Genomic DNA, 14,936 nt, shown 5'->3' with positions numbered 1-14,936 from the left:
TTGGAAATTTAATATTTACCTTTTGTTGATTAGAATAATGTCACTAATGACAGCTAAAATTTCCACACCTGAATAGGCCCCAATTACTCTACTTAAATCTGGATCCGGATTCACTCTCGCGAAAGCCTCCTTACTAGATCCGGATTAGTCTAGGGTGATCTAGTTTTTTTTTCGTAAGTTGCGACACTGTGGTAAGTTTGATCCGAGATCTGGATCTAATCCCTGAAAATAAACGTCCAATATTTTCGCCAACAAACTATACAGCGTACGGACTTGGCAACGCTGTTTCTGCCGGTCATAGTATACACTTGGCAACGCTGGGTTTACCCTACTGGCAGTAGTACATACTGGCAAAGTGGCAAACCCCTCTATAGTATGTATATGTTGAATAAAACATGCCGGTGTTTTGTTTGTGTGCGAAGGTGGTGGTTATGGACGTTATGGTTCTGGTTTTGATCGCGGTATTGTTTATGTTTTAGTTTCTGGGAACGGATAAATTAATTTTAGTAGAGAAATTAGAAAAACAATGAATGCGACGAGCCTTTATGTATCGACATGCCGGCTGGTTTTGCAAGCAGATGTGGAGGACAGCAATTCATGGACGGACCTGTATAGGCTAGTTCCGTATTTACGGCAAAGTCTCAGCTGTACTGTGTGTTCAAATTTGTTAATAGAACCTCATACGCCGACAGAGACCAACTGTCAGCACCACGTCTGTCGGGGATGTCGAGGTGGCCGCAAAAAACTTAAGCCCTCTTGTGGATGGTGCAAGGATTATGAGAAATACGTAGAAAATGTTCAGCTTAGAATATTGTTGCAGTGTTATAAAAAGTTGTGCGAATATTTGACAAGCACTACCGTTTATCGCAGTTTGTTGCTTTCCGTGTCTTCCAGTGCAACAAGTAATGGTGCTCCTACTATTGGTGCTGCCAGTCTTATGGAGCTTATTCAGGAAGGTGCTGGTTTTAAAGATGAATTCAAGAGTAACGCAGGATTATCCAAATCTGCATATAGCATTTTGCCATGTGTTTATACCAGTACAACTTCTACTCAAACCCAGGGAAGTTCCGTTCCAATACCTGATAATGCTACTCAAACTATACCTGGTATAAATTGAACAATTTACAAGTTTTTGATTACTGTTTCTTGATTTTAATATATTTTAATATGTTGCTTAGAAGCTCCTACAATAAGAACCGTATCTAATGGGTCGTCAATCTATTCTGTCATGTATGCTGGATCTGGTAACAAAATAACTATTAAAAGGAAAGCAGCTGCAGTTGAAGATACAGAAGTTCGACAACTGGATACGGAAGGAAGCCAGCACAGCTCGGTAGGAGGGTTAAAATGCATTCCATCTTCCCACCTTAAATATGGGACTCCTACTGAAAAAAAATCTACAAAAAACAGCAAAGTAATTTCAATAGATATTCGGTTAATCCTATACCTTATAAAATGTTTGTATTACACTATAATTATCATTTAAATGTGTGTGCTAAACAATTTTCACCTTCGTTAATGCTACTTGTAAGGTATATTCGCTTTTAACTATCCATTTCATTAGAAAATTTTAATCAATATTTAATAGAACATACTAATACTTATAATTATTAACTACTAACATAGATTTAGAATGATCTATTTGGTCCCATAAAAAGATTAATGCAGTTGAACTTTATTATTGGAAATCAATTGTTTTTCTTATTATTTCTGCATTAATCTCTTGTATACTCTTATTTAAATATTTGATGAGTATTTAAGATAACATATTGCTTTGTTGTGATCAGTCCTCGGGAAATTTTAAAAAACCAAGGTCAAGCTCTGCTAGAAGCAAACGAAAAGGATGCAGATGCGGTAATGCTACAGCAATACCTGGCAAACTAACGTGCTGTGGTCAAAGATGTCCATGTTATGTAGAAAGTAAGCCATGTATCGAGTGTAGATGCAGAGGTTGCAGGAATCCGCATACAGCAGATGGACTCAAGGTAATTAACATTTAAGTATTATGTATAGACAGTTAATAATATATTAAACTCTTCCATACATTTTCTAGATTCGACCTCATATACCAGAACTTCATAATTTACAATTACAACTATCTACTCCGTTAGATTGTGATCCATTGAATTCAGATCCTCTTGAGGCTCAATGCCTGTCCACATCACCTACCACAATACAAGTACTGAATGTTTATTCAACTCCAAGATTAGATATAGACAACGTTCCGCAAAATTTGCCAGCTGCATTATTAGTGGGAGATGATGCAATGGTTAGTACAGAAAGCGAAGCTGAAGATAGTGATGTACAAATTGATGTGTGACAGCGCACATAAGTGGTATCCAAAGGTATCACATTAACCATGACAAATTCAGTAAACATCTGAAAAGTTTAAACGATTGTAATAATGTGCTATTAATTTTTAAAACTAAAGACTAATACTTACATGGAAAATGAGAATTACGCTATTCGATAGTTAGGTAGTAAACAATGATAGATAAATTATATTGAAAAAAGAACATACAAATTAAAGTGTAAACAATATTTTATTAACAATTAAAATTCTTTTATTTTTAAATAATAATTCTCATTTAACCAGTGCGTAATTGAGTAAGTTTTAAGTCCTTAACTTATGTTTTATCTTTTTATTGTTACCTAAAAATTATACATTCAAATTAAAACTTATATAATTGTTTTATGCAAAATTAATTAATACTAAAAGACAACAAGATTAATTCAACTTAAAAAAAAATTACAAGGAAGGAAGGAGTTGCGACATTTTAACATTATAGAATGATTCATAAGTTAACTTTTATCTTTTAACATTGCCCTTTGAAGCTCTTTTCTTTTATTGAGAAAGCATTAATTTTATTGGTTAGTAAGGGCACTTTTTGTATTTTCAAGAAGTAAATGCTTTTACACTAAAAATATTAATTTATATTATTATTTACAAAGAAAGTATCATTTTCAAATCATTGTTTGAAACCTGTTGAAGTAGAAGGAATAGGTTTCATTTTTCACTAACCTTATGAACATCAATTCATTATTTATATAGTATGTTGATAAAATTTTCGGGAATAGTATGTATATTTGCTTCTTTATTTTATAAAAGCTATTGTACATATATTCTTTTAAAAAGTGCAGATTTTCAAGTAATCTTAAAAGTTGTACTAAATAATTATCACATATGTCTAAAATATTTGACCAAACACATCTGTAAAAGACCAATATTTCTTACTTTATTTTGCTTGATCCAACATTGAACATAAAGACAAATTCCATGCATATACATTAATAATTGAAAGTTCTGCTGTAATAATAACATTTAATTTATTAAATTTATCCAATAGCTATTATAAAACTCAAACTTAAGTACAAAGTTATTACATTAATGGCGCACAGCCTTTACAATTAATTTAATCATGCAAAACTTTTGTACTCCATGAGATTTTTACTCTAATTTTATTTAATTATAAGCACCTTATAATTTATACATTTTTTATATTTTTAATATTTTTCAAAACTTTAATGTATCTTTTTGTTTTAAAATGCATCCAAGTGGCAATTAAAGGAAAATAATATTATTTACATAAAGGCATCTGAAAGACCAATGAATATAAAATCACAGACTATATCATTTAACTGAATTAAAAAATATGTGAAACTAAAATTAGTACCTAAACATAATATCTAAAGCTTATCTATTTTATGTATACATAAAATTGTATGCTTTACTACTGCCAAGAATTTAAGATCGATTAATTATTAACATGATAATAATAATTATGTTACTTTTAATAAAACAGTAGAAGATATAAAAATGTTGAATGAGAAAATGTAGCTGTTTTTGGCTTCAAATCGACTTTAGATATAGTTCTATTTAAAAGAAGGATTTGTAGTTTGAATCAATCTAGTTATTCAATAAACAAATTTTGTTAGAAGTTTTGTAACGTTAAGGTCTAAGTGCAATAAAAAATTATTTATACAAGCATATTTTTCAAACATTAAAATACATAATTTTAAATAATATACTAGCGAGATGCATACAAAACATTCTTATATCTTCTAACAAAGCTTTGTATTTTTAGTCATTGTATTTGTGTATATATATGTTTGTATATAACATGTGTTGTCTACACTATATGATAAACATAAATATAAGAGAAATTACTTCTTGGGACCTAGAAATAGATTTAATTATAGTATATTCAATTCAAAGATTTTTAACAGCATCTTGTACAAATTTATTATTTCTTTTTATTAGTACTAATAAATTTTTTTACAATTAGGAAATTATTTTATTTACTAACATATATTGTTTAAGTGATTTTAAGATTTTTTAACTTCGCTTATATAGATTCACCATATAGAAATTCTGTAATGCAATTTGTTTAAGATAAGAACCACTTTTCAGCTCATTCAAAAATTTGTATACATATTTATTTATTATATTCTCTTGATTTTGCATTCAAAAATACTTGTACTATGTTAAACTCTAACAGAGAATGAAAAATATCAATGTTATAAGAGGTAATTTATTTTTAAATTAAATGATGTATATATATAAACAATAATTAATTTAAATATTATATTATAAGCATGAATTTATTTGATATGTATTAGTAGTCTTAAATCCATCTGTCTGGTGTAAGGCAGATCCAAGGAAATATAGTAGTTTCAGTGAAACACTGTTATATTTTATGTATGATGAAGTCTTGTTGGTCGAAGGATTATAAAATTTACATTATAAAAATAATCATAATGTTACACTGTAGTCCATCATGAATAATATAAAACACGTATTGTCAGTATACATACACAAGAAAAAAAAACAAATAAACCTATTTTATATACCAAGAATCTGTCTTAAATACAATTTTTTTAAATTAGGGACGATATAGTATTTCATTTAAAAAATTATAATTATTATAAAAGCAGTTTTAAATACTGAGACGTCTGAGACTACTGAGATAAGGAAAGAAGAATAAAAAGTCGATAGGAAAAAAAAATTATCATTGTAACTATTGTAAGAGAGAGGGAGAAAAATGATGAAAAAGTGGGAAAAGGGAGTAGAGTTATTTAATTAGTTTAAACAAACGACGAAATGGAGCAACAAGAAATGGCGGTAAATTAATAATGGGAAGCATTTGACCATTTGAACACACTGAACGGGTCTAACCTCAAAAGAGGGCAGCACGGGGGCAGTCTTGGTGGTCTTGTTTCTTGAGATAGACGGTCAAAACCGTCGAAATTGCAGGTGTTGAGATGAAATTTTCGACTGCCCAGGAGAAGGGAATTCTACAGTTTGATAGCGATTTTTGAGTCTGTCTCCTCTAAACCATATCTATATCTTTAGTTTCTCTAGAAGCTTGAAACTCTGAACGATTCAGTGTTCGAGAGAGAAAGAGAGAGAGAGAGAGAGAAGAGACGAGGCAGTACAAACTACAAAGCAGCGGGTGCAGAAGGGCCGATTAGCGCGCAAGAGCGGGTAAAACTTGGTAAAAGCGGGATCTCAACATTCTCAACACGTCAGGGCCGTTAGGGGACAGGGAAAGCCGGAGCCAGGACGATGTGCAAGTGAACAAAAATCACTTCCAGTAAGGATAAAGGCTAGAGTGAGTAAAGGAAAGTGCTTAGTGGTCAAGTGCGAAAAAAAATCGGATTATCCAGTTGAGAGAAATTTAAGAGAGTAACTCCTGGCTTCCTGGATTGAAGGATGTGCCCTAAATCGTTATGACAGATAAGCGCTGCAACTTTCAGCGGATTTTGGTGAACAGGTCGATTTGTATCGGTTGTTTGGCGCGACTCGCGCAACTCTAGAATGCCTTTGAGGCCAAAAGACCGGGATGCTAACTAGTAAACTGAGTAATTGAGTTAAAGAAAAAGAGAGAGAGAGAGAGAGAGAGAGAGAGAGAGAGAGAGTTAGAAAGTCCAGCTGACTGACTGAGCAAAATGGTAACGTGTTTAACGACTTGGCTTGGACAATAGAGAGCCTCGATAGGGCCTACCATGAGTACCGCTAATTATGAGTCTAAGCCCTGCGTCAGCAAAGCATCCTCGAGGCCGGTACAGACAACCGACGAGAGCACTTTTGACGGCAGGAAGATCAAAAGGGAAGAAAATGACATTTGTTTGGAAAATGGCAAGGAACCGACCAATACTGGCAATCAAACCAAGCAAATGCAGCGCCCGCCGTCTGGTCGACTCACCAACGGATTTCATGACGCTGACCTAGTCCAGGACATCCTGACAGCCAAGTTTACTTCACTCACCCATCATGCTTCTGCCCCCAAGCATGACAAGTTCAAACAGCTCATCGAAGATAGTATCAGGTTAGTTATTTTTCTACTCTCAATTTTGTGCTGCATTTAAAGTCTTTCTTCATATATATATTTTAATCTATACTTCAATATCTATTTGTACAACAAAATTGCTTGTCCATAATACAGCGAAGAATCAAGATTATGTGTCCATGAGATTTTTTCGCAAATCGAACAACTTAAAATAGAAGAGAAACTTCTATTGTACCTGAAACTTCCTTCATCATTGACCACTCTTGGAGGAACTAATGATCCTTTAAGGCAACCACTCAATCCTCTAGGAAATCGTTATGAAATTCATCAGACTATTATGTGGATTAAGACCCATTTGGAGGAGGATCCAGATGTTTCGTTACCAAAACAAGAAGTCTATGATGAGTATAAGTATGATTGTTTATTTACAAAAACAAGTTTATGCAGTAGAATATTGATATATTAATTATGTTTTTAATGTTTTCTGTTAGTATGTACTGTATAAGAAATTCTATGAAGCCACTATCAACTGCTGATTTTGGAAAAGTTATGAAACAAGTTTACCCACGCGTGCGTCCTAGAAGACTTGGAACTCGCGGTAATTCGCGGTATTGTTATGCTGGCATGCGTAAACGGATGAAGTTGGAGCCTCCAATATTGCCAGTCATAAGTGGAGTTCGCAGTGTAAATTTTATTTGTAATACTGAAAGTATGAGAAGAAAACAAAACATTAGTTTTTTAAACAAGCTAATGTTAAATTTTCAGGAGGAGGAAGAAGAAAATTTCACAGAGGAGATGCTAGGAGCAGCGTCCATGCTAATAAGAGAATGGGCAGAAAAGCTGTTAGGGGTAAAATTTTCAACACTGAGTGCCTTAGCACGTCATCTAGTAGACAACCTTTATGTTGATAAACGCTCTCTGGCTGCAGTCTGTATTTTATGTGCTTCGGGTAAACTTAATACTTATACAGATAAAGGTTAGTATATATTATTCAACTTATTAAATTCTCTGATTAATTAACTTTATCTTATCCCACAAGACTGATTTTATCCATTAAAAACTTTCAGAACTACCTCTAAATAAAACTGATACTCTGGCAGCTGCTAAGTCTGCAAAATTAAGAGAGGCACAGCTGCAATTACAGCGCAAATTACAACAACGCGAACATATAAAAGACCAAAAACATCGTTGCTTGGATACTATTGTTCAGGTAAGCTTAAGGCATTCAACTTAGAAATAATAATTAAGAAAGAACAGTTGGCAGAGGAAAAGAAACCTTATGATAAATGTTTAATCATTCATTGCAGAATCAAAGTAAAGAGAAAAATGTAGATACCAATGGAGGAGCAAACAAGGGTAGTAAGAAAGCAAGGTCTAATCGGTCACCTCAAGGTACAAATGCTTCAGCTGAACAGGCTACTGTTACCAAGATTAGCTTACCTGTTGCTATTACCGGCCGGCAGAAGAAGATCATTAGATCTATTAGCCAGCCTTCTAATGAATTCTCCCCAGAATCAAACTGTGATACTATATTAGTACAATCGAACGATGGTGTGCCGAGTAATAGCGCTTCAATATTGACAACGACGACGGCTACAACGACATTGACGTCGACGCCAACAGAAACTGTGATGACAACAGGAACAATGATGACGACGACGACGATGACTGCGACGACGACGACGACGACGACGACGGCAACGACGACGACGGCAACGACGACGACGGCTACGACGACGACGACAAATTGCAACGCGCAGAAAGTTGACGTAAAGTTAAAGAATTCCAGAAAGCGTGCCAATTCGAACGTACCGACAGAGACGTCCCAGTCGAGTCCGGAGAAGCAAACGAAACTTATCGATTCGCAGGTTCAAGAAAGCGTAGAGCATTCCAATGCGTTGTTGGCTAAGAAGCTCTCAAGCACGCAACGTCCCGGGAAGATATCGGTGATACTAGCTAGTAACCTAAAACCTAACAAGTGCAAAACCACCGAGGCTGCTCGAAATCAGCCTACCAAAAGCTGTGATATTAAGTCGTCAATATGCTCTGGGAATTGCGCAACGATGAATGGCTGCTCGCACTCGACCGACTCTTCCACAACGTATACAGGTTCAGTGGGTCCTACCACTTTGACCAAAAATCAAATAGAACTACTAGGAACAAACTCGAAAAACGAAAAACTTTGCACTATTGATACCGATGCATTTGATGATTACTTGAATGGTGGTAATAACTCCCAGGAGCAGGAGGAAGAATTGTTACAGTATTTTCAGCAAAGTAGCTCGTCCAGTTCGGACGTCGAAGCGAGTATTATTTCAGCGGAGCCCGACCACGTGTCCAGATCGGACAAGGTTTCGCAGCTTAGGTTAATATTGCAACAAAATTTGAAATCGAGCACGATACATCAGCCAATAGAGCTTATTCCGACCGCGATAATTAGGCAAAACATTATGGTGGATAAACGAGAGGTACCCCCAAAGCATACTCTGATAACACCGACCTTGGTCAACCATCACAATCAATCCAGTACAAGACGACGGGTCAGCTTTGAGACAAATGTCGTTGAGCATTCTCAAGACTCTGCTGGTACAAGTGCGACGAACACCATTCCCCAGAGTCCGAACACACGCCGAAGGATATTCAATTTCACACCTATATCTCCAGGTCCTCACTCACCGATCAATGGTCGTGCATCTAAATGCAACTCTGCGAACGCAAGCCCCTTCGTTTCACCTCGCAATACGCCGGTTCCACGATCTAGGAGCAATCTACAGGCTGGTTGTTCAAGATCCAGAATATCTCAGAAGGTATTGTCTCGTTCGATGTCGTGCAGCGTCCCTGTGTTCACCAGCAAGAACGACACGTTTGTCGTTCCTATCAGCAGCCATGATGTCATTAGACACATTTCCATGCAGCAATCCCAGTTGACATCCACTAAATCGTCGGAGGTCCAAGTTGGTACCAACTCGACTCCAATTCCCGTTGTCCACAAACAAGAGGAGACCACGCAGTGTCCTTCTTTCTTATCGTCGGATCTTACCCCTCAGAAGCAGCTGCTCATCAATTATCCAAGTCAGGAGAATTTACAGGAGATCAAGAACGTATATCAGAAGAATCAACCGACGGATCAGGAAATTAGCGAACTCTTTCACGGTAATAAGAGTTTCGTCAACGATCCGCTGTTCTATCGTTCGCAGTCTGTTCCACTTCATAGAATGGTCAACCCTGCGCTGATGTCACCCATATCCACGCAGCAATCTTTGACGAACTATCAAAGTCAGAGCTTTAATCCGTCAGCGGGAAGCTCCGTTGCACCGACGCCTGTACCCAGTGAATTCAATGATTTTGGAACGATAGGACAGTCTGAGGGCTCCTTCTTGCTAGACGACGTAGGCTCCAACTTCATAACGGAGGATCAGTCATTCTTGATGGGCGACAAGGAGATGACGCCTGAAAATATAACGAATATATTGAACATCTTGAGAGAGGGGGGTCCGGAGAGCTTACAAATTTTGCCGAATCAACCATCCGACGGTAACCACTTAATAGAAAGTGATGTAATGCCGTTGGAGGTGCTACCAAGTTCCAATTTAAACCTTTCCGAGGATACTATGATAGATCCAAATACGGTATTGGACACCTCGGTGAGTGGAACTTTGCAAAAGATCATTCAGTCTCGTTCTTATCCAAATACGCCGTTGCCAATGCCGTTGTCCACTACGACTAACACGTATACAGCCGCTTACACCGAAGACAGTAATGGCTCAAGGTCGTATCCTTCAACCCCTCTTCACACGGTTCAGCCCAGAGATGTTTATCGGGAGAGCAATGAGCCCATGCTATCCAGTCCTACCTTGAATTCGCTTAACTTGAACAACGATGTTGTAAATGTTACAGCTTCGAGTAGCATGTGTAGGAATGTTACCGATTTACTGGAGACCAGCTTTTTAGGAGAGGCCGATGGGGAGACGGACGAATTGGATCCTCTCGGTAATTTTGACGGCCTGCAAGACGTGGACTCATTAACACCGCTGTTCAATGAAGTAACCGAGCCTAATCGTTGAGGATCCTTATCGTATTTCGGCAAAGGTAATTTTTATCATTCGGTTATCTTTAATGTTATACCAAAGCTCGATTATACGTATATATGCTGTATCTGCACCGCCCTAATGCTTCATTAACTACTTGCAGTTTTTATTTTTTTATCACAGTTGTACACTATCATTGGCCAGTCTCAGTTCAATATTGTCAAAAGTGAATACAAATTTGCTTTAAACAAGTTTCTTCGTACACTTTATATCATATAAATTTTTTAAGAAACTATTAAATACAGCGCAAAGTATCTGCAAACTTAATTGTGCGTGCATACGCGCGCGCTCACAAATGGGGAAATAATATGATTGTTGTACATATCGATTATTTCATTTTGTAGATTAACAAATGAACAAAACATCTGTAAACTGCCAATTGTATTTTCTTTGCAGTTAAGGGCTTTTCATAATGCATAATATAAGGAATGAAATATTAAACATAAGACTATCAGATCCATTGGACTTGTAGAATTATTTTTAACCAATATGACATACTTATGTTTAATAATCTATTCCTTATGTTTTTCATTGTGTAGAGTCTTTTACGGCTCATTTTACAAAGCAGTATGAAAACTGTTATGTAAAAAAAGATTTTTACCTACGTATATATAAATAATTGTAAATAGTTATAAACACATATATATGAAATTATATATCGTGAAAATTAATAATTACAAAAATTGAATTGTTCAGAGAAATAACTTCTAAGATATAAAATAGCGTTGGAAATTACAGAATTGTAATTTTGAATTATTTAAATTTATCTAATTGTGAAATTGGTTTACAGAAATATCATTATTTATGTTTCAAAACTATGCGTATAAAAATAATCTATACTTCATCTATATCGGATTAAAGTTGTAGAGGTCAGGAAAAATTGTTATTAATAAAAGAAAATTTTGCAAGAAAGAAACAATCGAATTAACGCCGAAAAATGATTCGACGAAAATTAAATAAATAAAATACGTGGTACAAAACTTTATACAATCGAAAATTGTTGGCTATTACGTCTTGAAGTTTCATATTGCTTTGCATTTTACTAGAAGTACTACATTACATTAAGGACAAGCCTCTAACAGTGTAAAAGATTCTTTATTACGAAATCCAAGTTGTTGCACGAACGTCGGCATCTATTTTTCTACAACCATCAGATAGAGTTTTATAAATTGGATAGTTACTTACTCAAGTTTTTATTTACAAATTTGTTAAAGTTTAGCTTTTAAAGCAGCGAAAAATATTTGCAAAATTCTAAGTTTTCAATTATGAACTGTTATCCATTGTATAAAGAGTTTTATGATTTATCAAATGTTTATTCTTTTACAAAGACTATATTCAGAAATTAATCGGCAGTATTGACAACCGTTAATATATGAGAATAGTTACATGGTATGTGCAATAATGTCGATCAAAATCGTAATGTAGTCAAAGCTTTCTTGAGATTTCGTTATGTGAAAAGTGAAATTTTGAAAGAAAGTAAAAGTAAACAATTATAGCTGAGAAGTTCTAAAAGTTTAAAGTTAAGGTAATCTATGTTTTGAAAAATATTATCATGCCAGCACTTCAATCAACAATTATTTTTGTAAAACCATACGAAACTTTTCAAAAATTCTACTCTCAACACAATAATATAAAAAGAAATACAATTTTCTCAACGCATAAAAATCTTTTACAGTGCATCAAATTTTATATACGTGAGTTTTTAATTCCAGACTGGCATTAGAGTGATTATAGAAGAAAGCAGATTTGTAGGGGGATGTCTCCTAGTACTAAACACTTAAGCAATGCAATTAATGTATGCCCTTTCGTTAATTTGATAAAACAATAGCGTTTCGCGACATACATATGTATTACTCTCCTGCTTTATCCCTACTATGTAGGCAATTTTTCGTTTTTACTTATTTATACGGAGATACTGTATGTGTCCGGTACTAGAGGCCGTCCGGCGTTAGGGGACTTCTCTCTACATAGAAATTCAAAGATTTGAATGAATTCGTTAAATTATATTCCTTTCTTTGTCTAAATGGTGCTGCGCTACAATACAAGTGTTGACACTTAGTTGTTAGGCAACGTAAAATAATACACTTAAAAAAAAAATGGTTTTAAGCAAAGCAAAAGTGTAATAAGAGGTGTAAACAGTACATTATTATTAGAAGTAATATGTCATATTAATGCATAAAGCAATTTAATAGTCTTAAATTTAAAAGTTTGCTTTATGACTCTACTTTGTAAGAAAACTTGACACATTTTGACCAATTATTGAATATCGTGAAAAATTTCAGTAAATCATTAGTTATAAGTAAATAACATAAACAGTTATATTATTACTCAATATTATACGCACAAAAAGTTTACATAGTAGGAATTGTGTGATGTATTCGCGTATTCAGAATTAAACCAATGCTTTCTAATAAATTTAGATTATTATCTAGATACAGTTATCAATGTATAATTTTGTAAATGTATAAATTATTAGTACGCTGAACTTAAATTATAGCATATTAATAGTCTTTTTTATAATAGGTTATTTAGACATTTCCTAAAATGTACTTTAACTAGCGTTAAATACAGGGTGTCCCACGAACGATGGCCATGACAAAACCATCGAGTAGGGTATGAAATTCTAAGTAAAAAAGTTCTAAAAACTTTTTTCCTAGCACTTTTGGTTAAAAAGTTATTTGCAATTAAAGATTATCGATGACAGTAGCTTTTCTTAAAAAGGAAGATTGTTTGATTGTTTTGATCGCATTGTAAGACCAGAAATGCTAAGATTCTGTAAATTAAAATACTAAGAAAAAAACAAAGCCAAACATCCACTTGAGACTATTGTAATGGTGTGTTTATTATGTTTTGAATGTTTTTACGGCGCTCGCACTCAAAACTGCCGATCGGCCTTCAACCACTCCAATAAGTTCAAGTGGATGTTTGGCATTGTGTTTTTCTTAGTATTCTAATTCACAGAATCTCTTAGCATTTTTGGCCTTAAAATGCAACCAAAACAATCTTCCTCTTTAAGAAAGGCTACTTTAATCGATAATCTTTAATTGCAAATAACTTTTTAACCAAGGGTGCTAGGAAAAAAGTTTTTACAACTTTTTTACTTAGATTTTGGTCCCCTATCCGATGGTATTGGCAAGGCCATCGTTCGTGGGACACCCTTAATTATAGTTTAAATCCTACCTTTGGGAAAAGATTTCTAATAATTTTGTTACAAAATTAGCCATGTGGAAATAGTTAAGTATGAGATGGTAAATCGTGTATACTTAAGAATTCTTTTCTATTAAAATAGATACTTGTATCTAGATATGAAATAGCATTGGGAATTTTTTTAAAAATTCAAAGATCAGATAGATAATAATGACTGATAAATACGTAGTTGAAATGAATGGTCCCGTGCAATGTCCAAAATATGTCTCGTGTGTAATAGTCAGAGAAAAATGAAATAGAAAAATAGAGAAGATTATTTACAAGTATCAATAGAAATGCATGAAATAGATCAGTGAGATAAACGCAACAATACATATATACGAAACTATTATTGTTATAATAGCTTTAAAAAATAGACGTTATAATTATACAAAAATCAATCCAATTTCATTAGGAACCTATAATAAGGAAGCTTACACGTTGCATTATTATTTAATAATATCATTTATAATTACTTGCACTTAGCATTCCATATTGATTTCTTTGTTAATAGAATTGTTTCTGATTATTTGTTAAAATTTTTGAAGAAAACTCGATTTTGTGGCAGTAAAAAGAAAGTTTCATTATTGATCTCTCTCTCTCTCTCTCTCTCTCTCTCTCTCTCTGCTTCTTACAATCATATTTTCTTGCCATGGCCAATTGATTCAATTTCTTGTTATTAGAATTATCATTGTAACTTGTATTTCATATGAAAGGCAAAAATAATTGTAAGGTATAATTATTTAGAACCATCTGTCATATTTGCTATTATTTGTATAGATTCGATTTGTCCCCTAGAGAGAATTTTTTATTCTTTCTGTATTATTAAACGTACATTAATTAATACGAAGGGAATATGGTTTCTCTTTGTATGTGTAATTACCACCGACGTATCTTTTTACTTTGTAAATAAAAATCATTTCCAAAAAAAATCTAGATTACGGTTTTCTCTCTTATCTCTACCTGTGATAAAAATGATGGCTTCCTTGTTTTATGCTACATTCGACAGGTTGCCAAATTCTTTATTAGAGTGTTTTGAAAATCGAGAAACTTCTGTTTCTTCATTACTTACTTTTTAGACAAAAAATTCATTCAGTTATATATTCTATAATGTCAAATATCAGTTAGTGATAGCGAACTGTGATAATTTTGTGGATTAGGTTTTATTTTATACCTAATATTTTATATTGAAAAGAACAATTATATCTATTTAGATATTTATAGTTTAATTATATATTATTACAGTTTCCGAAAAAGCAGTAGTTTGCATTAATGACTGAAATAATTTTTTGAATTCTTCATAAAAATAAAATTGTAGACCGATTGTGAATGAAATCATATACGTTATTTATTTTCATTATTCAAAAGTATT

The 14,936-nt window shown here is 33.9% G+C and overlaps 2 protein-coding genes across 8 annotated transcripts; both read left to right on the top strand.

Annotated features, from left to right (window-relative positions):
• Positions 1-409: 409 nt before the first annotated feature.
• On the top strand, positions 410-2,329 carry msl-2 (male-specific lethal 2). Of its 4 annotated transcripts, none has more exons than XM_066736903.1 (4): positions 410-1,106; positions 1,182-1,333; positions 1,788-1,985; positions 2,054-2,329. In XM_066736903.1, exons 1-4 carry the CDS (start codon positions 527-529, stop codon positions 2,318-2,320), a joined length of 1,197 nt encoding a protein of 398 aa, XP_066593000.1. In that variant the 5' UTR covers positions 410-526; the 3' UTR covers positions 2,321-2,329. The 4 variants fall into 4 exon arrangements, with proteins under 4 accessions (XP_066593000.1, XP_066592997.1, XP_066592998.1 ...); XM_066736900.1 differs by having other exon boundaries at positions 1,182-1,414; XM_066736901.1 differs by having other exon boundaries at positions 1,179-1,333.
• Positions 2,330-4,191: 1,862 nt separating this feature from the next.
• On the top strand, positions 4,192-14,864 carry LOC136779369 (uncharacterized). Of its 4 annotated transcripts, none has more exons than XM_066736897.1 (7): positions 5,999-6,329; positions 6,447-6,701; positions 6,782-6,974; positions 7,056-7,266; positions 7,358-7,500; positions 7,598-9,934; positions 10,188-14,864. In XM_066736897.1, the coding sequence occupies exons 1-7, from the start codon at positions 6,007-6,009 to the stop codon at positions 10,239-10,241; spliced, it is 3,516 nt and encodes a 1,171-aa protein (XP_066592994.1). In that variant the 5' UTR covers positions 5,999-6,006; the 3' UTR covers positions 10,242-14,864. The 4 variants fall into 4 exon arrangements, with proteins under 4 accessions (XP_066592991.1, XP_066592994.1, XP_066592992.1 ...); XM_066736895.1 differs by having other exon boundaries at positions 7,598-10,379; positions 10,502-14,859; XM_066736896.1 differs by having other exon boundaries at positions 7,598-10,059; positions 10,188-10,229.
• Positions 14,865-14,936: the final 72 nt, after the last annotated feature.

The sequence above is a fragment of the Prorops nasuta genome, unplaced genomic scaffold (assembly GCF_024137725.1).
Source record: "Prorops nasuta isolate Cenicafe-Biocafe unplaced genomic scaffold, Cenicafe_Pnas_1.2 PNAS00016, whole genome shotgun sequence".
Classification (NCBI taxonomy): Eukaryota; Metazoa; Arthropoda; class Insecta; order Hymenoptera; family Bethylidae; genus Prorops; species Prorops nasuta.
Note: the sequence above shows the minus strand (reverse complement) of the source record. Positions and strands in the feature narration are given on the sequence as shown.

Excerpts from the sequence above, each read along its gene's own strand:
- msl-2 (XM_066736899.1), top strand. The coding sequence starts at position 527 with ATGAATGCGACGAGCCTTTATGTATCGACATGCCGGCTGGTTTTGCAA. Across the intron at positions 1,107-1,178 it reads TGCTACTCAAACTATACCTG|AAGCTCCTACAATAAGAACC; the intron begins GTATAAATTGAA and ends TATGTTGCTTAG. Across the intron at positions 1,415-1,787 it reads AATCTACAAAAAACAGCAAA|TCCTCGGGAAATTTTAAAAA; the intron begins GTAATTTCAATA and ends TGTTGTGATCAG.
- LOC136779369 (XM_066736895.1), top strand. The coding sequence starts at position 6,007 with ATGAGTACCGCTAATTATGAGTCTAAGCCCTGCGTCAGCAAAGCATCC. Across the intron at positions 7,267-7,357 it reads TAATACTTATACAGATAAAG|AACTACCTCTAAATAAAACT; the intron begins GTTAGTATATAT and ends AAAAACTTTCAG. Across the intron at positions 7,501-7,597 it reads GCTTGGATACTATTGTTCAG|AATCAAAGTAAAGAGAAAAA; the intron begins GTAAGCTTAAGG and ends CATTCATTGCAG.